Source organism: Oncorhynchus masou, chromosome 25, assembly GCF_036934945.1.
Source record: "Oncorhynchus masou masou isolate Uvic2021 chromosome 25, UVic_Omas_1.1, whole genome shotgun sequence".
Taxonomy (NCBI): domain Eukaryota; kingdom Metazoa; phylum Chordata; class Actinopteri; order Salmoniformes; family Salmonidae; genus Oncorhynchus; species Oncorhynchus masou.
Window position 1 is genome coordinate 2,361,223 of NC_088236.1, and position 26,582 is coordinate 2,387,804.

The following is a 26,582-nucleotide window of genomic DNA, read 5'->3' on the forward strand; positions in this document are numbered from 1 at the left end:
ACCAACATGTACATATTACCTCAATTACAGTATCTCTACTAACCGGTGCCCCCCCACATTGACTCTGTACCGGTACCCCCTGTATATAGTCTCCACATTGACTCTGTACCGGTACCCCCTGTATATAGTCTCCACATTGACTCTGTTCCGGTACCCCCTGTATATAGCCTCCACATTGACTCTGTACCGGTACCCCCTGTATATAGTCTCCACATTGACTCTGTTCCGGTACCCCCTGTATATAGTCTCCACATTGACTCTGTACCGGTACCCCCTGTATATAGTCTCCACATTGACTCTGTTCCGGTACCCCCTGTATATAGTCTCCACATTGACTCTGTACAGGTACCACCTGTATATAGTCTCCACATTGACTCTGTACCAGTACCCCCTGTATATAGCCCCCACATTGACTCTGTTCCGGTACCCCCTGTATATAGTCTCCACATTGACTCTGTACAGGTACCACCTGTATATAGTCTCCACATTGACTCTGTACCAGTACCCCCTGTATATAGCCCCCACATTGACTCTGTACCGGTACCCCCTGTATATAGTCTCCACATTGACTCTGTACCGGTACCCCCTGTATAGAGCCTCCACATTGACTCTGTTCCGGTACCCCCTGTATATAGTCTCCACATTGACTCTGTACAGGTACCACCTGCATATAGCCTCCACATTGACTCTGTACCGGTACCCCCTGTATATATCCTCCACATCGACTCTGTACCGGTACCCCCTGTATATAGCCTCCACATTGACTCTGTACCGTAACACCCTGTATATATCCTCCACATTGACTCTGTACCGGTACCCCCATGTATATAGCCTCCACATTGACTCTGCACCGGTACCCCCTGTATATAGCCTCCACATTGACTCTGTACCGGTACCCCCTGTATATAGCCTCCACATTGACTCTGTACCGGTACCCCCTGTATATAGCCTCCACATTGACTCTGTACCGGTACCCCCTGTATATAGCCTCCACATTGACTCTGTACTCTAACACCCTGTATATAGCCTCCACATTGACTCTGTACTGGTACCCCCTGTATATAGCCTCCACATTGACTCTGTACCGGTACCCCCTGTATATAGCCTTCACATTGACTCTGTACTGTAACACCCTGTATAGAGCCTCCACATTGACTCTGTACCGGTACCCCCTGTATATAGCCTTCACATTGACTCTGTACCGGTACCCCCTCTATATAGCCTCCACATTGACTCTGTACTGTAACACCCTGTATATAGCCTCCACATTGACTCTGTACCGGTAACCCCTGTATATAACCTCCACATTGACTCTGTACCGGTACCCCTGTATATAGCCTCCACATTGACTCTGTACCGGTAACCCCTGTATATAACCTCCACATTAACTCTGTACCGTAACACCCTGTATATAGCCTCCACATTGACTCTGTACCGGTACCCCCTGTATATAGCCTCCACATTGACTCTGTACCGGTACCCCCTGTATATAGCCTCCACATTGACTCTGTACCGTAACACCCTGTATATAGCCTCCTCATTGACTCTGTACCGGTACCCCCTGTATATAGCCTCCTCATTGACTCTGTACCGGTACCCCCTGTATATAGCCTCCACATTGACTCTGTACCGGTACCCCCTGTATATAGCCTCCACATTGACTCTGTACCGGTACCCCTGTATATAGCCTCCATATTGACTCTGTACCGGTACTCCCTGTATATAGCCTCCACATTGACTCTGTACCGGTACCCCCTGTATATAGCCTCCACATTGACTCTGTACCGGTACTCCCTGTATATAGCCTCCACATTGACTCTGTACCGGTACTCCCTGTATATAGCCTCCACATTGACTCTGTACCGTAACACCCTGTATATAGCCTCCTCATTGACTCTGTACCGGTACCCCCTGTATGTAGCCTCCACATTGACTCTGTACCGGTACCCCCTGTATACAGCCTCCACATTGACTCTGTACCGGTACCCCCTGTATATAGCCTCCACATTGACTCTGTACCGTAACACCCTGTATATAGCCTCCACATTGACTCTGTACCGGTAACCCCTGTAAACAGCCTCCACATTGACTCTGTACCGGTACCCCCTGTATATAGCCTCCACATTGACTCTGTACCGTAACACCCTGTATATAGCCTCCACATTGACTCTGTACCGGTACCCCCTGTATATAGCCTCCACATTGACCCTGTACCGGTACCCCCTGTATATAGCCTCCACACTGACTCTGTACCGGTACCCCCTGTATATATCCTTTCTTGTTATTTTACTGCTGCTGTTTAATTATTTGCTTCGGAGAGGGGAGAGGCAGGTAGCATAAACGCACACAGATTTTCAGGTTGCAGGCAGACACTGTTATACGTTTCTGAGTGACAGAGTTCGGGCTTTGCATCGGCGTTTTGTTGTGGGCGAAGGGTAAAACAATGACTGAAACGTAAAATAACATTGCATTGCATTCATTTATAAATGAAAACATAGCAATATATCAACCTACGTGACATCACAGAGGGCCAACCAACCTTCTGGTAGAGAATGCGGTGATGACATCACAGAGGGCCAACCAACCTTCTGGTAGAGAATGCGGTGATGACATCACAGAGGGCCAACCAACCTTCTGGTAGAGAATGCGGTGATGACATCACAGAGGGCCAACCAACCTTCTGGTAGAGAATGCGGTGATGACATCACAGAGGGCCAGCCAACCTTCTGGTAGAGAATGCGGTGATGACATCACAGAGGGCCAACCAACCTTCTGGTAGAGAATGCGGTGATGACATCATAGAGGGCCAACCAACCTTCTGGTAGAGATTGCGGTGGTGAGTATCAAAATTGTCACTGGTAAATAAGCGCAGAGCGCTATGATAAACTGCATATAACAGCTTTAATGAAGTGGCAGCTGCGTTCATATAGATGATGTCGCCGTAGTCAAGTACCCATAGGAACGTCGACTGAATCATCTGCTTTCTACTATGTAGCGAGAGGCAGGACCTGTTTCTATAGAAGAAGCACATTTTCATTCTCAGCTTCTTAACTTACTCATCAATATGAACACCATCCAAAGTACATACGCTTAAATCATCAGACTTATTTTTATGCGCTCTAGAGAACAACATAATAGTTAACTAATATCTAGTTCATTATTACCAATTTTAAAGAATGATAAAGAACAGTAGTGTGTTGCGTCCCAATCACACTAAAAGTATAAAAGAAGACTTTAAGGTGAGGACTCCTGCAAGCCCCAGTAATAAGACTCTGAGAGAAATATAGCTGTGTATTGCCTCTTCAGCACCTAACTAGCTAGCTGGTCATCAAGATGACTGACTTAAAGATGACTGATTTAAAGATGACTGATTTAAAGATGACTGACTTAAAGATGACTGACTTAAAGATGACTGACTTAAAGATGACTGATTTAAAGATGACTGACTTAAAGATGACTGACTTAAAGATGACTGATTTAAAGATGACTGACTTAAAGATGACTGACTTAAAGATGACTGATTTAAAGATGACTGACTTAAAGATGACTGACTTAAAGATGACTGATTTAAAGATGACTGACTTAAAGATGACTGACTTAAAGATGACTGACTTAAAGATGACTGATTTAAAGATGACTGATTTAAAGATGACTGACTTAAAGATGACTGACTTAAAGATGACTGATTTAAAGATGACTGACTTAAAGATGACTGACTTAAAGATGACTGACTTAAAGATGACTGATTTAATTGAACGAATCCTGGTTTAACTGAACTCCACAGGCGACTCCCAGGTGCGCCATAAACGTCATCAACGTGGGCAGCAGGCGTGTCCATAGTGTCTCAGTGTAGCAAGCATACCGCAGTCAGTAGCCAGCCTGTGTGTACAGCAGCGCAGTAAGACCACTTTATCATACGGAGGACTTCAGAAAGGCTCCCGGTAATAACGTTGTTACAGCGGTGACTTTTCCTTGTGGCCGTGGAGAACGTGTGAAAAGCAGTCGGTTTTCACAATGGCGACAGCTGCGGTTTCTGCCAGTGGCCCCAACCCCGGATCCGGAGCTGAGTTGGTCCGAGGACAGGCCTTCGATGTCGGGCCCCGGTACCACAATCTGTCGTATATCGGTGAGGGCGCCTACGGAACGGTGTGGTAAGACATATTTTCATACCCCCCCCCCTCCCTCCCACACACACACACACACACACACACACACACACATACTCTTTCATCACTACAGACGTTAGTCAAACAAGTTTGGATACTTTGTAGATTTCAATGGGTAGAATTCCCCTCCGTTTTCACTTCTTTACTGCCACATTGTAACATGGAAAGTAAGTTTATGTTTCTACATGTGTTTCTGTTGATATGGTGCCTGCGAGTGTGCAGTGGGTGAAGACACTTGTTACAGTGGAAACTTGTTGATCTTGGCTCGACTGCAGGATTGGGCAACTCGGGTCGATTTCCTATTACATAAAACCTCATAACTCAGTGTTTGCAAAATTATTTTATTCCATTTAACAGACTATTTATGTTCATTTCGACAAATCTTCTCTACTAACTTTCTATTAGGCCAACATATTTCGGTTTTATCTGCCTGCTCACTAGAATAATTTATCGGAATAACCACCGACGCAAAACGCCTGAATGTCGAATTTGATTAGTGTTTTTATCCGTCATTTTGTCTTAATTTAAAATAGGCCTGAAAACTGTGAATCTATTCCGACTTCCCGGTAGGCTGGTTTCATAACCCATAAAACTGCAGTATTCACTGTGTGCATATTGTGTTGTAGAGGGGTTAAAGCTGCAATGTGTCACTTTTTAGGCGACCCAACCAAATACACATTTTAGTTAAAGAGCTGTCATTCTCATTAAAAGCCAGTCTAAGAAGCAGTAGATAATGTTCTATGTGCACTCATTTCTATGCTTCCCGTTAAGTTTAGTTTTTGCGAATTTGAGTTTGTTTTGTAGGCCAGCCAAAAATACAATTATTTTGTCTCGTAGAAAATCTGTTTCACAGGTTTAGATTGAACAATGATTCTTTAAACATATATGATTGTTTTGTTACAAACTGAAATTAGGTGAAATATTAGTATTTTAGCAACAAGGAAATTGATTGTTTAAATTTTTTATTATTTATTTATTTTGTTGCATTAAGAGCCGTTGGACTAGTAACCAGCAGGTAGCCTAGTGGTTAGAGTTTTGGACTAGTAACCAGCAGGTAGTCTAGTGGTTAGAGTGTTGGACTAGGAACAAGCAGGTAACCTAGTGGTTAGAGTGTTGGACTAGTAACCAGCAGGTAGCCTAGTGGTTAGGGTTGGACTAGTAAACAGCAGGTAGTCTAGTGGTTAGAGGGTTGGACTAGTAGCCAGCAGGTAGCCTAGTGGTTAGGGTTGGACTAGTAACCAGCAGGTAGTCTAGTGTTTAGAGTGTTGGACTAGTAACCAGCAGGTAGCCTAGTTGTTAGAGTGTTGGACTAGTAACCAGCAGGTAGTCTAGTGGTTAGAGTGTTGGACTAGTAACCAGCAGGTAGCCTAGTGGTTAGAGTGTTGGACTAGTAACCAGCAGGTAGCCTAGTGGTTAGAGTGTTGGACTAGTAACCAGCAGGTAGCCTAGTGGTTAGAGTGTTGGACTAGTAACCAGCAGGTAGCCTAGTGGTTAGAGTGTTGGACCAGTAACCAGCAGGTAGCCTAGTGGTGAGAGTGTTGGACTAGTAACCAACAGGTAGCCTAGTGGTTAGTGTTGGACTAGTAACCAGCACGTAGCCTAGTGGTTAGTGTTGGGCTAGTAACCAACAGGTAGCCCTAGTGGTTAGAGGCAGGTAGCCTAGTGGTTAGTGTTGGACTAGTAACCAACAGGTAGCCTAGTGGTTAGTGTTGGACTAGTAACCAGCACGTAGCCTAGTGGTTAGTGTTGGACTAGTAACCAGCAGGTAGCCTAGTGGTTAGTGATAGACTAGTAACCAGCAGGTAGCCTAGTGGTTAGTGTTGGACTAGTAACCAACAGGTAGCCTAGTGGTTAGTGTTGGACTAGTAACCAGCAGGTAACCTAGTGGTTAGTGTTGGACTAGTAACCAACAGGTAGCCTAGTGGTTAGTGTTGGACTAGTAACCAGCAGGTAGCCTAGTGGTTAGTGATAGACTAGTAACCAGTAGGTAGCCTAGTGGTTAGTGTTGGACTAGTAACCAGCAGGTAGCCTAGTGGTTAGTGATAGACTAGTAACCAGTAGGTAGCCTAGTGGTTAGTGTGTTGGACTAGTAACCAGCAGGTAGCCAAGTGGTTAGTGTTGGACTAGTAACCAACAGGTAGCCAAGTGGTTAGGGTTGGACTAGTAACCAGCAGGTAGGCTAGTGGTTAGTGTTGGACTAGTAACCAACAGGTAGCCTAGTGGTTAGGGTTGGACTAGTAACCAGCAGGTAGCCAAGTGGTTAGGGTTGGACTAGTAACCAGCAGGTAGCCTAGTGGTTAGTGTTGGACTAGTAACCAGCAGGTAACCTAGTGGTTAGGGTTGGACTAGTAACCAGCAGGCAGCCTAGTGGTTAGTGTTGGACTAGTAACCAACAGGTAGCCTAGTGGTTAGTGTTGGACGAGTAACCAGCAGGTAGCCTAGTGGTTAGTGATAGACTAGTAACCAGTAGGTAGCCTAGTGGTTAGTGTTGGACTAGTAACCAACAGGTAGCCTAGTGGTTAGTGTTGGACTAGTAACCAGCAGGTAGCCTAGTGGTTAGTGATAGACTAGTAACCAGTAGGTAGCCTAGTGGTTAGTGTGTTGGACTAGTAACCAGCAGGTAGCCAAGTGGTTAGTGTTGGACTAGTAACCAACAGGTAGCCAAGTGGTTAGGGTTGGACTAGTAACCAGCAGGTAGCCTAGTGGTTAGTGTTGGACTAGTAACCAACAGGTAGCCTAGTGGTTAGTGTTGGACTAGTAACCAGCAGGTAGCCTAGTGGTTAGTGATAGACTAGTAACCAGTAGGTAGCCTAGTGGTTAGTGTGTTGGACTAGTAACCAGCAGGTAGCCAAGTGGTTAGTGTTGGACTAGTAACCAACAGGTAGCCAAGTGGTTAGGGTTGGACTAGTAACCAGTAGGCAGCCTAGTGGTTAGAGGCAGGTAACCAAGTGGTTAGTGTTGGACTAGTAACCAGCAGGCAGCCTAGTGGTTAGTGTTGGACTAGTAACCAGCAGGTAGCCTAGTGGTTAGTGTTGGACTAGTAACCAGCAGGTAGCCTAGTGGTTAGTGTTGGACTAGTAACCAACAGGTAGCCAAGTGGTTAGTGTTGGACTAGTAACCAGCAGGTAGCCTAGTGGTTAGTGTTGGACTAGTAACCAGCAGGTAGCCTAGTGGTTAGTGTTGGACTAGTAACCAGCAGGTAGCCAAGTGGTTAGTGTTGGACTAGTAACCAGCAGGCAGCCTAGTGGTTAGTGTTGGACTAGTAACCAACAGGTAGCCTAGTGGTTAGTGTTGGACTAGTAACCAACAGGTAGCCTAGTGGTTAGAGGCAGGTAGCCTAGTGGTTAGGGTTGGACTAGTAACCAGCAGGCAGCCTAGTGGTTAGGGTTGGACTAGTAACCAACAGGTAGCCTAGTGGTTAGTGTTGGACTAGTAACCAGCAGGCAGCCTAGTGGTTAGAGGCAGGTAGCCTAGTGGTTAGTGTTGGACTAGTAACCAGCAGGTAGCCTAGTGGTGAGAGTGTTGGACTAGTAACCAGCAGGTAGTCTAGTGGTTAGGGTTGGACTAGTAACCAACAGGTAGCCTAGTGGTTAGTGTTGGACTAGTAACCAGCAGGCAGCCTAGTGGTTAGAGGCAGGTAGCCTAGTGGTTAGGGTTGGACTAGTAACCAGCAGGCAGCCTAGTGGTTAGGGTTGGGCTAGTAACCAACAGGTAGCCTAGTGGTTAGTGTTGGACTAGTAACCAGCAGGCAGCCTAGTGGTTAGTGTTGGACTAGTAACCAGCAGGCAGCCTAGTGGTTAGAGGCAGGTAGCCTAGTGGTTAGGGTTGGACTAGTAACCAGCAGGCAGCCTAGTGGTTAGGGTTGGACTAGTAACCAGCAGGCAGCCTAGTGGTTAGTGTTGGACTAGTAACCAACAGGTAGCCTAGTGGTTAGTGTTGGACTAGTAACCAGCAGGCAGCCTAGTGGTTAGAGGCAGGTAGCCTAGTGGTTAGGGTTGGACTAGTAACCAGCAGGCAGCCTAGTGGTTAGTGTTGGACTAGTAACCAACAGGTAGCCTAGTGGTTAGTGTTGGACTAGTAACCAACAGGTAGCCTAGTGGTTAGTGTTGGACTAGTAACCAGCAGGCAGCCTAGTGGTGAGAGTGTTGGACTAGTAACCAGCAGGTAGCCTAGTGGTGAGAGTGTTGGACTAGTAACCAGCAGGTAGCCTAGTGGTGAGAGTGTTGGACTAGTAACCAGCAGGTAGCCTAGTGGTGAGAGTGTTGGACTAGTAACCAGCAGGTAGTCTAGTGGTTAGAGCGTTGGACCAGTAACCAGCAGGTAGCCAAGTAGTTAGAGGCAGGTAGCCTAGTGGTGAGAGTGTTGGACTAGTAACCAGCAGGTAGCCTAGTGGTGAGAGTGTTGGACTAGTAACCAGCAGGTAGTCTAGTGGTTAGAGCGTTGGACTAGTAACCAGCAGGTAGCTCTAGTGGTTAGAGTGTTGGACTCGTAACCAGCAGGTAGCCTAGTGGTTAGAGCGTTGGACTAGTAACCAGCAGGTAGCCGAGTGGTTAGAGCATTGGACTAGTAACCAGCATGTAGCCTAGTGGTTAGAGCGTTGGACTAGTAACCAGCAGGTAGCCAAGTGGTTAGAGGCAGGTAGCCTAGTGGTTAGAGTGTTGGACTAGTAACCAGCAGGTAGCCTAGTGGTGAGAGTGTTGGACTAGTAACCAGCAGGTAGTCTAGTGGTTAGGGTTGGACTAGTAACCAACAGGTAGCCTAGTGGTTAGTGTTGGACTAGTAACCAGCAGGCAGCCTAGTGGTTAGGGTTGGACTAGTAACCAGCAGGCAGCCTAGTGGTTAGTGTTGGACTAGTAACCAACAGGTAGCCTAGTGATTAGTGGTGGACTAGTAACCAGCAGGCAGCCTAGTAGTTAGAGGCAGGTAGCCTAGTGGTTAGGGTTGGACTAGTAACCAGCAGGCAGCCTAGTGGTTAGGGTTGGACTAGTAACCAGCAGGCAGCCTAGTGGTTAGTGTTGGACTAGTAACCAACAGGTAGCCTAGTGGTTAGTGTTGGACTAGTAACCAGCAGGCAGCCTAGTGGTTAGAGGCAGGTAGCCTAGTGGTTAGGGTTGGACTAGTAACCAGCAGGCAGCCTAGTGGTTAGGGTTGGACTAGTAACCAGCAGGCAGCCTAGTGGTTAGTGTTGGACTAGTAACCAACAGGTAGCCTAGTGGTTAGTGTTGGACTAGTAACCAGCAGGCAGCCTAGTGGTTAGAGGCAGGTAGCCTAGTGGTTAGGGTTGGACTAGTAACCAGCAGGCAGCCTAGTGGTTAGTGCTGGACTAGTAACCAACAGGTAGCCTAGTGGTTAGTGTTGGACTAGTAACCAACAGGTAGCCTAGTGGTTAGAGGCAGGTAGCCTAGTGGTTAGGGTTGGACTAGTAACCAGCAGGCAGCCTAGTGGTTAGGGTTGGACTAGTAACCAACAGGTAGCCTAGTGGTTAGTGTTGGACTAGTAACCAGCAGGCAGCCTAGTGGTTAGAGGCAGGTAGCCTAGTGGTTAGGGTTGGACTAGTAACCAGCAGGCAGCCTAGTGGTTAGGGTTGGGCTAGTAACCAACAGGTAGCCTAGTGGTTAGTGTTGGACTAGTAACCAGCAGGCAGCCTAGTGGTTAGTGTTGGACTAGTAACCAGCAGGCAGCCTAGTGGTTAGAGGCAGGTAGCCTAGTGGTTAGGGTTGGACTAGTAACCAGCAGGCAGCCTAGTGGTTAGGGTTGGACTAGTAACCAGCAGGCAGCCTAGTGGTTAGTGTTGGACTAGTAACCAACAGGTAGCCTAGTGGTTAGTGTTGGACTAGTAACCAGCAGGCAGCCTAGTGGTTAGAGGCAGGTAGCCTAGTGGTTAGGGTTGGACTAGTAACCAGCAGGCAGCCTAGTGGTTAGTGTTGGACTAGTAACCAACAGGTAGCCTAGTGGTTAGTGTTGGACTAGTAACCAACAGGTAGCCTAGTGGTTAGTGTTGGACTAGTAACCAGCAGGCAGCCTAGTGGTGAGAGTGTTGGACTAGTAACCAGCAGGTAGCCTAGTGGTGAGAGTGTTGGACTAGTAACCAGCAGGTAGCCTAGTGGTGAGAGTGTTGGACTAGTAACCAGCAGGTAGTCTAGTGGTTAGAGCGTTGGACCAGTAACCAGCAGGTAGCCAAGTAGTTAGAGGCAGGTAGCCTAGTGGTGAGAGTGTTGGACTAGTAACCAGCAGGTAGCCTAGTGGTGAGAGTGTTGGACTAGTAACCAGCAGGTAGTCTAGTGGTTAGAGCGTTGGACTAGTAACCAGCAGGTAGCTCTAGTGGTTAGAGTGTTGGACTCGTAACCAGCAGGTAGCCTAGTGGTTAGAGCGTTGGACTAGTAACCAGCAGGTAGCCGAGTGGTTAGAGCATTGGACTAGTAACCAGCAGGTAGCCTAGTGGTTAGAGCGTTGGACTAGTAACCAGCAGGTAGCCAAGTGGTTAGAGGCAGGTAGCCTAGTGGTTAGAGTGTTGGACTAGTAACCAGCAGTTAGCCTAGTGGTGAGAGTGTTGGACTAGTAACCAGCAGGTAGTCTAGTGGTTAGGGTTGGACTAGTAACCAACAGGTAGCCTAGTGGTTAGTGTTGGACTAGTAACCAGCAGGCAGCCTAGTGGTTAGAGGCAGGTAGCCTAGTGGTTAGGGTTGGACTAGTAACCAGCAGGCAGCCTAGTGGTTAGGGTTGGACTAGTAACCAGCAGGCAGCCTAGTGGTTAGTGTTGGACTAGTAACCAACAGGTAGCCTAGTGATTAGTGGTGGACTAGTAACCAGCAGGCAGCCTAGTAGTTAGAGGCAGGTAGCCTAGTGGTTAGGGTTGGACTAGTAACCAGCAGGCAGCCTAGTGGTTAGGGTTGGACTAGTAACCAGCAGGCAGCCTAGTGGTTAGTGTTGGACTAGTAACCAACAGGTAGCCTAGTGGTTAGTGTTGGACTAGTAACCAGCAGGCAGCCTAGTGGTTAGAGGCAGGTAGCCTAGTGGTTAGGGTTGGACTAGTAACCAGCAGGCAGCCTAGTGGTTAGGGTTGGACTAGTAACCAGCAGCCAGCCTAGTGGTTAGTGTTGGACTAGTAACCAACAGGTAGCCTAGTGGTTAGTGTTGGACTAGTAACCAGCAGGCAGCCTAGTGGTTAGAGGCAGGTAGCCTAGTGGTTAGGGTTGGACTAGTAACCAGCAGGCAGCCTAGTGGTTAGTGCTGGACTAGTAACCAACAGGTAGCCTAGTGGTTAGTGTTGGACTAGTAACCAACAGGTAGCCTAGTGGTTAGTGTTGGACTAGTAACCAGCAGGCAGCCTAGTGGTGAGAGTGTTGGACTAGTAACCAGCAGGTAGCCTAGTGGTGAGAGTGTTGGACTAGTAACCAGCAGGTAGCCTAGTGGTGAGAGTGTTGGACTAGTAACCAGCAGGTAGTCTAGTGGTTAGAGCGTTGGACCAGTAACCAGCAGGTATTCAAGTAGTTAGAGGCAGGTAGCCTAGTGGTGAGAGTGTTGGACTAGTAACCAGCAGGTAGCCTAGTGGTGAGAGTGTTGGACTAGTAACCAGCAGGTAGCCTAGTGGTGAGAGTGTTGGACTAGTAACCAGCAGGTAGTCTAGTGGTTAGAGCGTTGGACCAGTAACCAGCAGGTAGCCAAGTAGTTAGAGGCAGGTAGCCTAGTGGTGAGAGTGTTGGACTAGTAACCAGCAGGTAGCCTAGTGGTTAGTGTTGGACTAGTAACCAGCAGTTAGTCTAGTGGTTAGAGCGTTGGACTAGTAACCAGCAGGTAGCCTAGTGGTTAGAGCGTTGGACTAGTAACCAGCAGGTAGCCAAGTGGTTAGAGGCAGGTAGCCTAGTGGTTAGAGTGTTGGACTAGTAACCAGCAGGTAGCCTAGTGGTGAGAGTGTTGGACTAGTAACCAGCAGGTAGTCTAGTGGTTAGAGCGTTGGACTAGTAACCAGCAGGTAGCTCTAGTGGTTAGAGTGTTGGACTCGTAACCAGCAGGTAGCCTAGTGGTTAGAGCGTTGGACTAGTAACCAGCAGGTAGCCGAGTGGTTAGAGCATTGGACTAGTAACCAGCAGGTAGCCTAGTGGTTAGAGTGTTGGACCAGTAACCAGCAGGTAGCCTAGTGGTTAGAGTACTGGACTAGTAACCAGCAGGTAGCCGAGTGGTTAGAGTGTTGGACTAGTAATCAGCAGGTAGCCTAGTGGTTAGAGTGTTGGACTAGTAACCAGCAGGTAGCCTAGTGGTTAGAGTGTTGGACTAGTAACCAGCAGGTAGTCTAGTGGTTAGAGCCGTGGACTAGTAACCAGCAGGTAGCCTAGTGGTTAAAGTGTTGGACTAGTAACCAGCAGGTAGCCTAGTGGTTAGAGTGTTGGACCAGTAACCAGCAGGTAGCCTAGTGGTTAGAGTGTTGGACCAGTAACCAATAATAATTTGTTCTTAACTGACCTGCCTAGTTAAATAAAGGGGACATTTAAACCGGTTAACATGCTGTACAGTAAGAGTATGTTGCATCTGTGAAATTACAACCATTTGATGTGATATGAAGGTAGAGGATTTATTTGTCTAGAACTGGACAGCAACTGAGAGTTGATTCACGTTTAGATGGCTGTTTTGTTTTTCCCCTCTTTAAACAGATCAGTAACGTTAGACTCCTTTAGTCCATTACTGGGCAAGCTTCAACAGAGCACTGCAAGCTGCATCATGAAGCATCAAACTACTGAGCTGAATAAAGCCACGGGACTTTAAAAGTCCCCATGTGAAGTTAGGTAGGTCGACTAGATCCTGACAGTCATACAATTTGTTCATCTAGTTCTGAGAATAGGCTTTCTGGGTGTATCCAGTCTGCAGAGAGACGAATCATAAAGTTGTTCAATAACGTTTCAAAAGGGGAGGAGCGGCACTCAACTAGTACAGCGCGATCGTTACATCATCCCGTACAGAGAATCTTTCTCTCTCAACCCACAGAGATGGTTCATGTTGCCTCGTCGCTAAGTCTCCAGCTCGCACACAGGCAGGCAGTCAGATGTTCACAGTCTGTGGTTGTGTGTATTCAGATCAGTGATTTAAATAATGGAAGGTGTCAGTGAATGGGATCCCAGGAGCCGTGAGACCTATCTTTATCCCTAGGCTCAGTTGAGAGTGAAAGGAGGAGTAGAAACGTATCAAATCCCAAATAGCAGACTACCCCTCTGTGGAGCCAGGGAGCAGACTACCCCTCTGTGGAGCCAGGGAGCAGACTACCCTTCTGTGGAGCCAGGGAGCAGACTACCCCTCTGTGGAGCCAGGAAGCAGACTACCCCTCTGTGGAGCCAGGGAGCAGACTACCTCTCTGTGGAGTCAGGGAACAACATGACTCTACTTGGAATACTCTCTGAATTCCCAGCCTGCCCCTCCCAGCCTCCCTCACACACTGAGCAAACACACATCCATCCTTCCTGTTCACTCACTCACTCTCCTTTCCCTTTGTCAACACACACACCTACACTTATACACCTACCTACCTACCTACGTACCTACACACACCTGAGGCTGTAGCCGGCTTTACCCTGCCGTGTGTACAGGGACTAGACTGGAGGAGCTTTCTAATCAACATGTTATCATGTTAGATATGTTAGCCATGTCTCCATACAGAGTGCTGCACGATATCCTGTTAAACCCTAAAGGCCAACTATGTATTTAGTTATCACCACCAACTCTGTGTTGTTGTTTGTGTCGCACTGCTTTGCTTTATCTTGGCCAGGTTGCTGTTGTAAATGAGAACTTCTTCTCAACTGACCTTCCTGATTAAGTAAAGGTGAAATAAAATAAATAAACTCACTTAACTGCTGGTGCAGACCATCTGCCACTTGAGAAACTAGGAGGATTTGGCCTGGCAATGCCAGACAGCTCCACTTTATAGCTAGATGAATATGTCATGTGATATGACTGAAACCACTACCTACATGTTACCTCAACTACCTCGTACCCCTGCACATTGACTTGGTACCAGGGCTGTTGAGGTGACCATATTACCGCCACACTGGCGGTCTAGAGTCACGTGACCGTTTCGTCATGGTAACTATGCTTCTCCAAGCTCTGATGCTGCTGATGGTCATTAGTAGTCTACCAAACTGGCTACCTGCCTGGTACTCGGCACTCTATTGTCTCTGTAATCCGCTCTGGCATGCTGTCAATTCACTTCTGGTCCACATCCTGACTGATGTCAGCCCATTCTTGCATAATCAATGCTTGGAGTTTGTCAGAATTTGTGGGGTTTTGTTTGTCCACCCTCCTCTTGAGGATTAACCACAAGTTCTCAATGGGATTAAGGTCTGGGGAGTTTCCTGGCAATGGACCCAAAATATCGATGTTTTGTTCCCCGAGCCACTTAGTTATCACTCTTGCCTTATGGCAAGGTGCTCCATCATGCTGGAAAAGGCATTGTTCATCACCAAACTGTTCCTGGGTGGTTGGGAGAAGTTGCTCTCGGAGGATGTGTTGGTACCATTCTTTATTCATGGCTGTGTTCTTAGGCAAAATTGTGAGTGAGCCCACTCCCTTGGCTGAGAAGCAACTCCACACATGAATGGGCTCATGATGCTTTACTATTGGCATGACACAGGACTGATGGTAGCGCTCACCTTGTCTTCTCCGGACAAGCTTTTTTCCAGATGCCCCAAACAATCGGAAAGGGGATTCATCAGAGAAAATGACTTCACCCCAGTCCTCAGCAGTCCAATCCCTGTACCTTTTGCAGAATATCAGTCTGACCCTGATGTTTTTCCTGGAGAGAAGTGGCTTCTTTGCTGCCCTTCTTGGCACTAGGCCTTCCTCCAAAAGTCTTCGCCTCACTGTGCGTACAGATGCACTCACACCTGCCTGCTGCCATTCCTGAGCACGCTCTGTACTGGTGGTGCCCCGATCCCGCAGCTGAATCAACTTTAGGAGACGGTCCTGGTGCTTGCTGGACTTTCTTGGGCGCCCTGAAGCCTTCTTCACAACAATTGAACCGCTCTCCTTGAAGTTCTTGATGATCCGATAAATTATTGATTTAGGTGCAATCTTACTGGCAACAATATCCTTGCCTGTGAAGCCCTTTTTGTGCAAAGCAATGATGACGGCACATGCAACACAAACTCAAAAAAGTTCTGGGACACTGTAAAGTCCATGGAGAATAAGAACACCTCCTCCCAGCTGCCCACTGCACTGAAGATAGGAAACACTGTCACCACTGATAAATCCACCATAATTGAGAATTTCAATAAGCATTTTATTTTATTTTATATATATTTTTTGCTTTCCACCAGGCTACCCCTACCCCGGTCAACATCACTGCAACTCGCCCAGGCCTTCCCCATTTCTCCTTCTCCCAAATCCGTTCAGCTGATGTTCAGAAAGAGCTGCAAAATCTGGACCCCTACAAATCAGCCGGGCTAGACAATCTGGATACTTTCTTTCTAAAATTATCTGCCGAAATTGTTACCACCCCTATTACTAGCCTGTTCAACCTCTCTTTCGTGTCGTCTGAGATTCCCAAAGATTGGAAAGCAGCTGCGGTCATCCCCCTCTTCAAAGGGGGGGACACTCTTGACCCAAACTGCTACAGACCTATATCTATCCTACCCTGCCTTTCTAAGGTCTTCGAAAGCCAAGTCAACAAACAGATTACCGACCATTCCGAATCCCACCATACCTTCTCCGCTATACAATCTGGTTTCAGAGCTGGTCATGGGTGCACCTCAGCCACGTTCAAGGTCCTAAACGATATCTTAACCGCCATCGATAAGAAACATTACTGTGCAGCCATGTTCATTGATCTGGCCAAGGCTTTCGACTCTGTCAATCACCACATCCTCATCGGCAGACTCGACAGCCTTGGTTTCTCAAATGATTGCCTCACCTGGTTCACCAACTACTTCTCAGATTGAGTTCAGTGTGTCAAATCGGAGGGTCTGTTGTCCGAGCCTCTGGTAGTCTCTATGGGGGTGCCACAGGGTTCAATTCTTGGACCGACTCTCTTCTCTATATACATCAATGATGTACCTAGGTGTCTGGTTAGACTGTAAACTCTCCTTCTAGACTCACATCAAACAACAATCCTATAGAAAATGTGTGGGCAGAACTGAAAAAGCATGAGCGAGCAAGGAGGCCTACAAACCTGATTCAGTTACACCAGCTCTGTCAGGAGGAATGGGCCAAAATACACCCAACCTATTGTAGGAATCTTGTGGAAGGCTACCCAAAACGTTTGACCCAAGTTAATAAATTTAAAGGAAATGCTACCAAATATTAATTGAGTGTATGTAAACTTCTGACCCACTGGGAATGTGATGAAAGAAATAAAAACTGAAATAAGTCATTCTCTACTGCCATTCTGACATTTCACATTCTGAAAATGAAGTGGTGATCCTAACACCTAAAACAGGGAATTTTTACCAGGATTAAATGTCAGGAATTTTGAAAAACTGAGTTTAAATGTATTTGGCTAAGGTGTATGTAAACTTCTGACTTAAACTGTACATAAATACATGCATGAGCAATAGATTATATAAAATACAGTATGCATGAGCAATAGATATAAATATATATAAAATACAGTATAATTCATATGAGATGAGTAATGTAAACATTATTACATGTCTACAGAGGATTCATTTTTTAATTTTAAGAAGTGATCCATTTTTTAAAAAGTGGCCAGTGAGTTGAGTCAGTGTGTTGGCAGCAGCCACTCAATGTTAGTGGTTGCTGTTTAACAGTCTGATGGCCTTGAGATAGAGGCTGTTTTTCAGTCTCTCGGCCCCAGCTTTGATGCACCTGTACTGACCTCGCCTTCTGGATGGTAACGGGGTGAACAGGCAGTGGCTCGGGTGGTTGTTGTCCTTGATGATCTTTATGGCCTTCCTGTGACATCGGGTGGTGTAGGTGTCCTGGAGGGCAGGTAGTTTGCCCCCGGTGATGCGTTGTGCAGACCTCACTACCCTCTGGAGAGCCTTGCGGTTGTGGGCTGTGCAGTTGCCGTACCAGGCGGTGATACAGCCCGCCAGGATGCTCTCGATTGTGCATCTGTAAACGTTTGTTGGTCTTAGGGGCCAAGCCCTGTTGCGCCTGCTTCACCACACTGTCTGTGTGGGTGGACCATTTCAGTTTGTCCGTGATGGGTCTATAGGCTACTGTATTTAATTCTCAGCTTTCATAATATTAAGTATATTGCTTTTATTTGCATGAAAATAAACCATACTCCTTTCACCATTTAAGTGCATAGAGGACATGTATTTTCCCCTGCTGTTTCAATAGAATGGATCATTATCATGTACCTTTAAGTCAAACAAATTTCACAAATACATTTTGTATATGTAAAGATGAGATTTAAATCAAGAATAGTCTGTTAGCCTATCACTTGTGAATGATGCCCAGCATGAGAAACAATGCCTTTTTTTGTTGTTGCAACTTGTTCAATTCATAATCGCACACCTCAGGCCTGTATGTTTTGATACGGTTTGTATCACAACTAAAGTGGCCAAATATCTTCTTAAAATGAAGAACATTTAATCCTCTTTTACAAAGGGTGTAGATCCTAAATGGGATACATAAGCAGCACGTGAGTTTCAAGTTTGGGGAAGATAATTTACGCCATAAAACTGCACCTTTTATACATGTAATGCTTTTATTATAATCACATGTGTGGTCACTTTTATTATAATCACATGTGTGGTCACTTTTATTATAATCACGTGTGGTCACTTTTATTATAATCACATGTGTGGTCACTTTTATTATAATCACATGTGTGGTCACTTTTGGCTGACAAAAAGTAAATTTGGACAGTTCATCAAATATCTTCAATATGCTCCTCGGAATTGGAATTTGCATCCCCGATTTGTCTTAACTTATAGAGAAACACCCGGTCATGTGACTGAGAACCGTGTGAGAGACCCTTCGGTTTGCACACAGTAATAAGGGCAGCACTCGGTAGCGAAAAGGCATGTATTCTTTGTTTTTTAGGGTGCATTACGCCTCCAAAGGGGATGCCGCTGTGAAATTTGAGGCATTATCAAGTGTTTTTCAAATTGTGAATGAGAGACTGATGTAGTGTGTACAGCCTGCGCAAAAAACACACAGCAGCGTCAAGCAACCTTTTTCATCATTAGTCGCATCATACAGCCTTACAATGTATTAAAAATCTAAACGCACAGCATTTTCTTAAGACCTAAAATATATAATGGATTTATTGTGATGGTGTAGGTAGACTATATTACATGGATTTATTGTGATGGTGTAGGTAGACTATATTACATGGATTTATTGTGATGGTGTAGGTAGACTATATTACATGGATTTATTGTGATGGTGTAGACTATATTACATGGATTTATTGTGATGGTGTAGACTATATTACATGGATTTATTGTGATGGTGTAGGCTATATTACATGGATTTATTGTGATGGTGTAGACTATATTACATGGATTTATTGTGATGGTGTAGGTAGACTATATTACATAGATTTATTGTGATGGTGTAGGTAGGCTATATTACATGGATTTATTGTGATGGTGTAGGTAGGCTATATTACATGGATTTATTGTGATGGTGTAGACTATATTACATGGATTTATTGTGATGGTGTAGGTAGACTATATTACATGGATTTATTGTGATGGTGTAGGTAGACTATATTACATGGATTTATTGTGATGGTGTAGACTACATTACATGGATTTATTGTGATGTGTAGGCTACATTACATGGATTTATTGTGATGGTGTAGGTAGACTATATTACATGGATTTATTGTGATGGTGTAGGTAGACTATATTACATGGATTTATTGTGATGGTGTAGGTAGACTATATTACATGGATTTATTGTGATGGTGTAGGTAGACTATATTACATGGATTTATTGTGATGGTGTAGACTATATTACATGGATTTATTGTGATGGTGTAGACTATATTACATGGATTTATTGTGATGGTGTAGACTATATTACATGGATTTATTGTGATGGTGTAGGTAGACTATATTACATGGATTTATTGTGATGGTGTAGGTAGACTATATTACATGGAATTATTGTGATGGTGTAGGTAGACTATATTCCATGGATTTATTGTGATGGTGTAGGTAGACTATATTACATGGATTTATTGTGATGGTGTAGACTATATTACATGGATTTATTGTGATGGTGTAGACTATATTACATGGATTTATTGTGATGGTGTAGGCTATATTACATGGATTTATTGTGATGGTGTAGACTATATTACATGGATTTATTGTGATGGTGTAGGTAGACTATATTACATAGATTTATTGTGATGGTGTAGGTAGGCTATATTACATGGATTTATTGTGATGGTGTAGGTAGACTATATTACATGGATTTATTGTGATGGTGTAGGTAGACTATATTACATGGATTTATTGTGATGGTGTAGACTATATTACATGGATTTATTGTGATGGTGTAGACTATATTACATGGATTTATTGTGATGGTGTAGACTATATTACATGGATTTATTGTGATGGTGTAGGTAGACTATATTACATGGATTTATTGTGATGGTGTAGGTAGACTATATTACATGGATTTATTGTGATGGTGTAGACTATATTACATGGATTTATTGTGATGGTGTAGACTATATTACATGGATTTATTGTGATGGTGTAGACTATATTACATGGATTTATTGTGATGGTGTAGACTATATTACATGGATTTATTGTGATGGTGTAGGTAGACTATATTACATGGATTTATTGTGATGGTGTAGGTAGACTATATTCCATGGATTTATTGTGATGGTGTAGACTATATTACATGGATTTATTGTGATGGTGTAGGTAGACTATTACATGGATTTATTGTGATGGTGTAGGTAGACTATTACATGGATTTATTGTGATGGTGTAGGTAGACTATATTACATGGATTTATTGTGATGGTGTAGACTATATTACATGGATTTATTGTGATGGTGTAGGTAGACTATATTCCATGGATTTATTGTGATGGTGTAGGTAGACTATATTACATGGGTTTATTGTGATGGTGTAGACTATATTACATGGATTTATTGTGATGGTGTAGACTATATTACATGGATTTATTGTGATGGTGTAGACTATATTACATGGATTTATTGTGATGGTGTAGACTATATTCCATGGATTTATTGTGATGGTGTAGGTAGACTATATTACATGGATTTATTGTGATGGTGTAGGTAGACTATATTACATGGATTTATTGTGATGGTGTAGACTATATTACATGGATTTATTGTGATGGTGTAGACTATGTTACATGGATTTATTGTTCTTTTTGAAATGTAGATGTTCCAAAGGGCGGCATCATTGACCTGTCGGCTACGCGTGGAAGCCAGGAGATGCTGACTGTGTTTTGTTAGTTAACAGTCGATTACCGTGAGTTATTTGCTTGACGATCACCGGCTGATGAAATTTCATGACTGCCACAGCCCTACTTGGTACCAGTACTCCCTGTATATAGTCTCATTATTACCTCGTACCCCTGCACATTGACTTGGTACCAGTACTCCCTGTATATAGTCTCATTATTACCTCGTACCCCTGCACATTGACTTGGTACCAGTACTCCCTGTATATAGTCTCATTATTACCTCGTACCCCTACATATTGACTTGGTACCAGTACTCCCTGTATATAGTCTCATTATTACCTCGTACCCCTGCACATTGACTCGGTACCAGTACTCCCTGTATATAGTCTCATTATTACCTCTACTACCTCGTACCCCTGCACGTTGACTCGGTACCAGTACTCCCTGTATATAGTCTCATTATTACCTCGTACCCCTGCACGTTGACTTGGTACCAGTACTCCCTGTATATAGTCTCATTATTACCTCGTACCCCTGCACGTTGACTTGGTACCAGTACTCCCTGTATATAGTCTCATTATTACCTCGTACCCCTGCACATTGACTCGGTACCAGTACTCCCTGTATATAGTCTCATTATTACCTCTACTACCTCGTACCCCTGCACGTTGACTCGGTACCAGTACTCCCTGTATATAGTCTCATCATTACCTCGTACCCCTGCACGTTGACTTGGTACCAGTACTCCCTGTATATAGTCTCATTATTACCTCGTACCCCTGCACATTGACTCGGTACCAGTACTCCCTGCATATAGTCTCATTATTACCTCAACTACCTCGTACCCCTGCACGTTGACTTGGTACCAGTACTCCCTGTATATAGTCTCATTATTACCTCGTACCCCTGCACATTGACTCTGTACCAGTACTCCCTGTATATAGTCTTATTATTACCTCGTACCCCTGCACATTGACTCTGTACCAGTACTCCCTGTATATAGTCTCATTATTACCTCGTACCCCTGCACGTTGACTTGGTACCAGTACTCCCTGTATATAGTCTCATTATTACCTCGTACCCCTGCACATTGACTCGGTACCAGTACTCCTTGTTTATAGTCTCATTATTACCTCAACTACCTCGTACCCCTGCACATTGACTCTGTACCAGTACTCCCTGTATATAGTCTCATTATTACCTCGTACCCCTGCACGTTGACTTGGTACCAGTACTCCCTGTATATAGTCTCATCATTACCTCGTACCCCTGCACGTTGACTTGGTACCAGTACTCCCTGTATATAGTCTCATTATTACCTCGTACCCCTGCACATTGACTCGGTACCAGTACTCCCTGCATATAGTCTCATTATTACCTCAACTACCTCGTACCCCTGCACGTTGACTTGGTACCAGTACTCCCTGTATATAGTCTCATTATTACCTCGTACCCCTGCACATTGACTCTGTACCAGTACTCCCTGTATATAGTCTTATTATTACCTCGTACCCCTGCACATTGACTCTGTACCAGTACTCCCTGTATATAGTCTCATTATTACCTCGTACCCCTGCACGTTGACTTGGTACCAGTACTCCCTGTATATAGTCTCATTATTACCTCGTACCCCTGCACATTGACTCGGTACCAGTACTCCTTGTTTATAGTCTCATTATTACCTCAACTACCTCGTACCCCTGCACATTGACTCTGTACCAGTACTCCCTGTATATAGTCTCATTATTACCTCAACTACCTCGTACCCCTGCACATTGACTCGGTACCAGTACTCCCTGTATATAGTCTCATTATTACCTCGTACCCCTGCACATTGACTCGGTACCAGTACTCCTTGTTTATAGTCTCATTATTACCTCAACTACCTCGTACCCCTGCACATTGACTCTGTACCAGTACTCCCTGTATATAGTCTCATTATTACCTCGTACCCCTGCACATTGACTCAGTACCAGTACTCCCTGCATATAGTCTCATTATTACCTCAACTACCTCGTACCCCTGCACGTTGACTCGGTACCAGTACTCCCTGTATATAGTCTCATTATTACCTCGTACCCCTGCACATTGCCTCTGTACCAGTACTCCTGGTATATAGTCTCATTATTACCTCGTACCCCTGCACATTGACTCGGTACCAGTACTCCTGGTATATAGTCTTATTATTACCTCGTACCCCTGCACATTGACTCTGTACCAGTACTCCTGGTATATAGTCTCATTATTACCTCAACTACCTCGTACCCCTGCACATTGACTCGGTACCAGTACTCCTGGTATATAGTCTCATTATTACCTCGTACCCCTGCCCGTTGACTTGGTACCAGTACTCCCTGTATATAGTCTCATTATTACCTTGTACCCCTGCCCGTTGACTTGGTACCAGTACTCCCTGTATATAGTCTCATTATTACCTCGTACCCCTGCACATTGACTCTGTACCAGTACTCCTGGTATATAGTCTCATTATTACCTCGTACCCCTGCACATTGACTCTGTACCAGTACTCCCTGTATATAGTCTCATTATTACCTCAACTACCTCGTACCCCTGCACATTGACTCTGTACCAGTACTCCCTGCATATAGTCTCATTATTACCTCAACTACCTCGTACCCCTGCACGTTGACTCGGTACCAGTACTCCCTGTATATAGTCTCATTATTACCTCGTACCCCTGCACATTGACTCTGTACCAGTACTCCTGGTATATAGTCTCATTATTACCTCAACTACCTCGTACCCCTGCACATTGACTCTGTACCAGTACTCCTGGTATATAGTCTTATTATTACCTCGTACCCCTGCACATTGACTCTGTACCAGTACTCCTGGTATATAGTCTTATTATTACCTCGTACCCCTGCACATTGACTCTGTACCAGTACTCCTGGTATATAGTCTCATTATTACCTCAACTACCTCGTACCCCTGCACATTGACTCGGTACCAGTACTCCTGGTATATAGTCTCATTATTACCTCGTACCCCTGCACATTGACTCAGTACCAGTACTCCTGGTATATAGTGTCATTATTACCTCGTACCCCTGCACATTGACTCGGTACCAGTACTCCCTGTATATAGTCTCATTATTACCTTGTACCCCTGCACATTGACTCTGTACCAGTACTCCCTGTATATAGTCCCATTATTACCTCGTACCCCTGCACATTGACTCTGTACCAGTACTCCCTGTTTATAGTCTCATTATTACCTCACACCTCGTACCCCTGCATATTGACTCTGTACCAGTACTCCCTGTATATAGTCTCATTATTACCTCGTACCCCTGCACGTTGACTTGGTACCAGTACTCCCTGTATATAGTCTCATTATTACCTCGTACCCCTGCACGTTGACTTGGTACCAGTACTCCCTGTATATAGTCTCATTATTACCTCGTACCCCTGCACATTGACTCGGTACCAGTACTCCTTGTTTATAGTCTCATTATTACCTCAACTACCTCGTACCCCTGCACATTGACTCTGTACCAGTACTCCTGGTATATAGTCTCATTATTACCTCAACTACCTCGTACCCCTGCACATTGACTCTGTACCAGTACTCCTGGTATATAGTCTCATTACCTCAACTACCTCGTACCCCTGCACATTGACTCTGTACCAGTACTCCTGGTATATAGTCTCATTATTACCTCGTACCCCTGCACATTGACTCGGTACCAGTACTCCTAGTATATAGTGTCATTATTACCTCGTACCCCTGGACATTGACTCGGTACCAGTACTCCCTGTATATAGTCTCATTATTACCTCATACCCCTGGACATTGACTCGGTTCCAGTACTCCTTGTATATAGTCTCATTATTACCTCGTACCCCTGCACATTGACTTTGTACCAGTACTCCTGGTATATAGTCTCTTTATAACCTCAACTACCTCGTACCCCTGCACATTGACTCTGTACCAGTACTCCTGGTATATAGTCTCATTATTACCTCGTACCCCTGCACATTGACTCGGTACCAGTACTCCCTGTATATAGTCAAATTATTACCTCAACTACCTCGTACCCCTGCACATTGACTCGGTACCAGTACTCCCTGTATATAGTCAAATTATTACCTCAACTACCTCGTACCCCTGCACATTGACTCTGTACCAGTACTCCTGGTATATAGTCTCATTATAACCTCAACTACCTTGTACCCCTGCACATTGACTCTGTACCAGTACTCCTGGTATATAGTCTCATTATTACCTCGTACCCCTGCACATTTACTCTGTGCCAGTACTCCATGTATATTGCTTCATTATTACCTCAACTACCTCGTACCCCTGCACATTGACTCGGTTCCAGTACTCCTTGTATATAGTCTCATTATTACCTCGTACCCCTGCACATTGACTCTGTACCAGTACTCCTGGTATATAGTCTCATTATTACCTCGTACCCCTGCACATTTACTCGGTTCCAGTACTCCTTGTATATAGTCTCATTATTACCTCGTACCCCTGCACATTGACTCTGTACCAGTACTCCTGGTATATAGTCTCATTATTACCTCGTACCCCTACATATTGACTTGGCACCAGTACTCCTTGTATATAGTCTCATTATTACCTTGTACCCCTGCACATTGACTTGGTACCAGTACTCCCTGTATATAGTCTCATTATTACCTCAACTACCTCGTACCCCTGCACATTGACTCGGTACCAGTACTCCCGGTATATAGTCTCATTATTACCTCGTACCCCTGCACATTGACTCGGTACCAGTACTCCTTGTTTATAGTCTCATTATTACCTCAACGACCTCGTACCCCTGCACATTGATTCAGTACCAGTACTCCTTGTTTATAGTCTCATTATTACCTCAACGACCTCGTACCCCTGCACATTGACTCTGTACCAGTACTCCCTGTATATAGTCTCATTATTACCTCGTACCCCTGCACATTAACTCGGTACCAGTACTCCCTGTATATATTCTCATTATTACCTCAACGACCTCGTACCCCTGCACATTGACTCGGTACCAGTACTCCCTGTATATAGTCTCATTATTACCTCGTACCCCTGCACATTGACTCGGTACCAGTACTCCCTGTATATAGTCTCATTATTACCTCGTACCCCTGCACATTGACTCGGTACCAGTACTCCTGGTATATAGTCTCATTATTACCTCAACGACCTCGTACCCCTGCACATTGACTCTGTACCAGTACTCCTGGTATATAGTCTCATTATTACCTCAACGACCTCATACCCCTGCACATTGACTCGGTACCAGTAGTCCTGGTATATAGTCTCATTATTACCTCGTACCCCTGCACATTGACTCTGTGCCAGTACTCCCTGTATATTGTCTCATTATTACCTCAACTACCTCGTACCCCTGCACATTGACTCGGTTCCAGTACTCCTTGTATATAGTCTCATTATTACCTCGTACCCCTGCACATTGACTCTGTACCCGTACTCCTGGTATATAGTCTCATTATAACCTCAACTACCTCGTACCCCTGCACATTGACTCTGTACCAGTACTCCCTGTATATAGTCTCATTATTACCTCAACTACCTCGTACCCCTGCACATTGACTCTGTACCCGTACTCCTGGTATATAGTCTCATTATAACCTCAACTACCCCGTACCCCTGCACATTGACTTGGTACCAGTACTCCTGGTATATAGTCTCATTATTACCTCAACGACCTCGTACCCCTGCACATTGACTCTGTACCAGTACTCCCTGTATATAGTCTCATTATTACCTCGTACCCCTGCACATTGACTCGGTACCAATACTCCTTGTATATAGTCTCATTATTACCGCAACGACCTCGTACCCCTGCACATTGACTCTGTACCAGTACTCCCTGTATATAGTCTCATTATTACCTCGTACCCCTGCACATTGACTTGGTACCAGTACTCCCTGTATATAGTCTCATTATTACCTCAACTACCTCATACCCCTGCACATTGACTTGGTACCAGTACTCCCTGTATATAGTCTCATTATTACCTCAAGGACCTCGTACCCCTGCAC

At 44.9% G+C, this 26,582-nt stretch overlaps 1 protein-coding gene across 1 annotated transcript in view; it reads left to right on the forward strand.

Moving 5' to 3' along the window:
• Positions 1-3,832: 3,832 nt before the first annotated feature.
• The window catches only part of LOC135513681 (mitogen-activated protein kinase 1-like), an 83,072-nt gene continuing 60,322 nt past the window's right edge, over positions 3,833-26,582 (forward strand). The window contains exon 1 of the mRNA XM_064936542.1: positions 3,833-4,151. Coding sequence (XP_064792614.1) covers positions 4,015-4,151 — 137 coding nt within the window. The 5' untranslated portion in view covers positions 3,833-4,014. The remainder of the gene's footprint in view (positions 4,152-26,582) is intronic.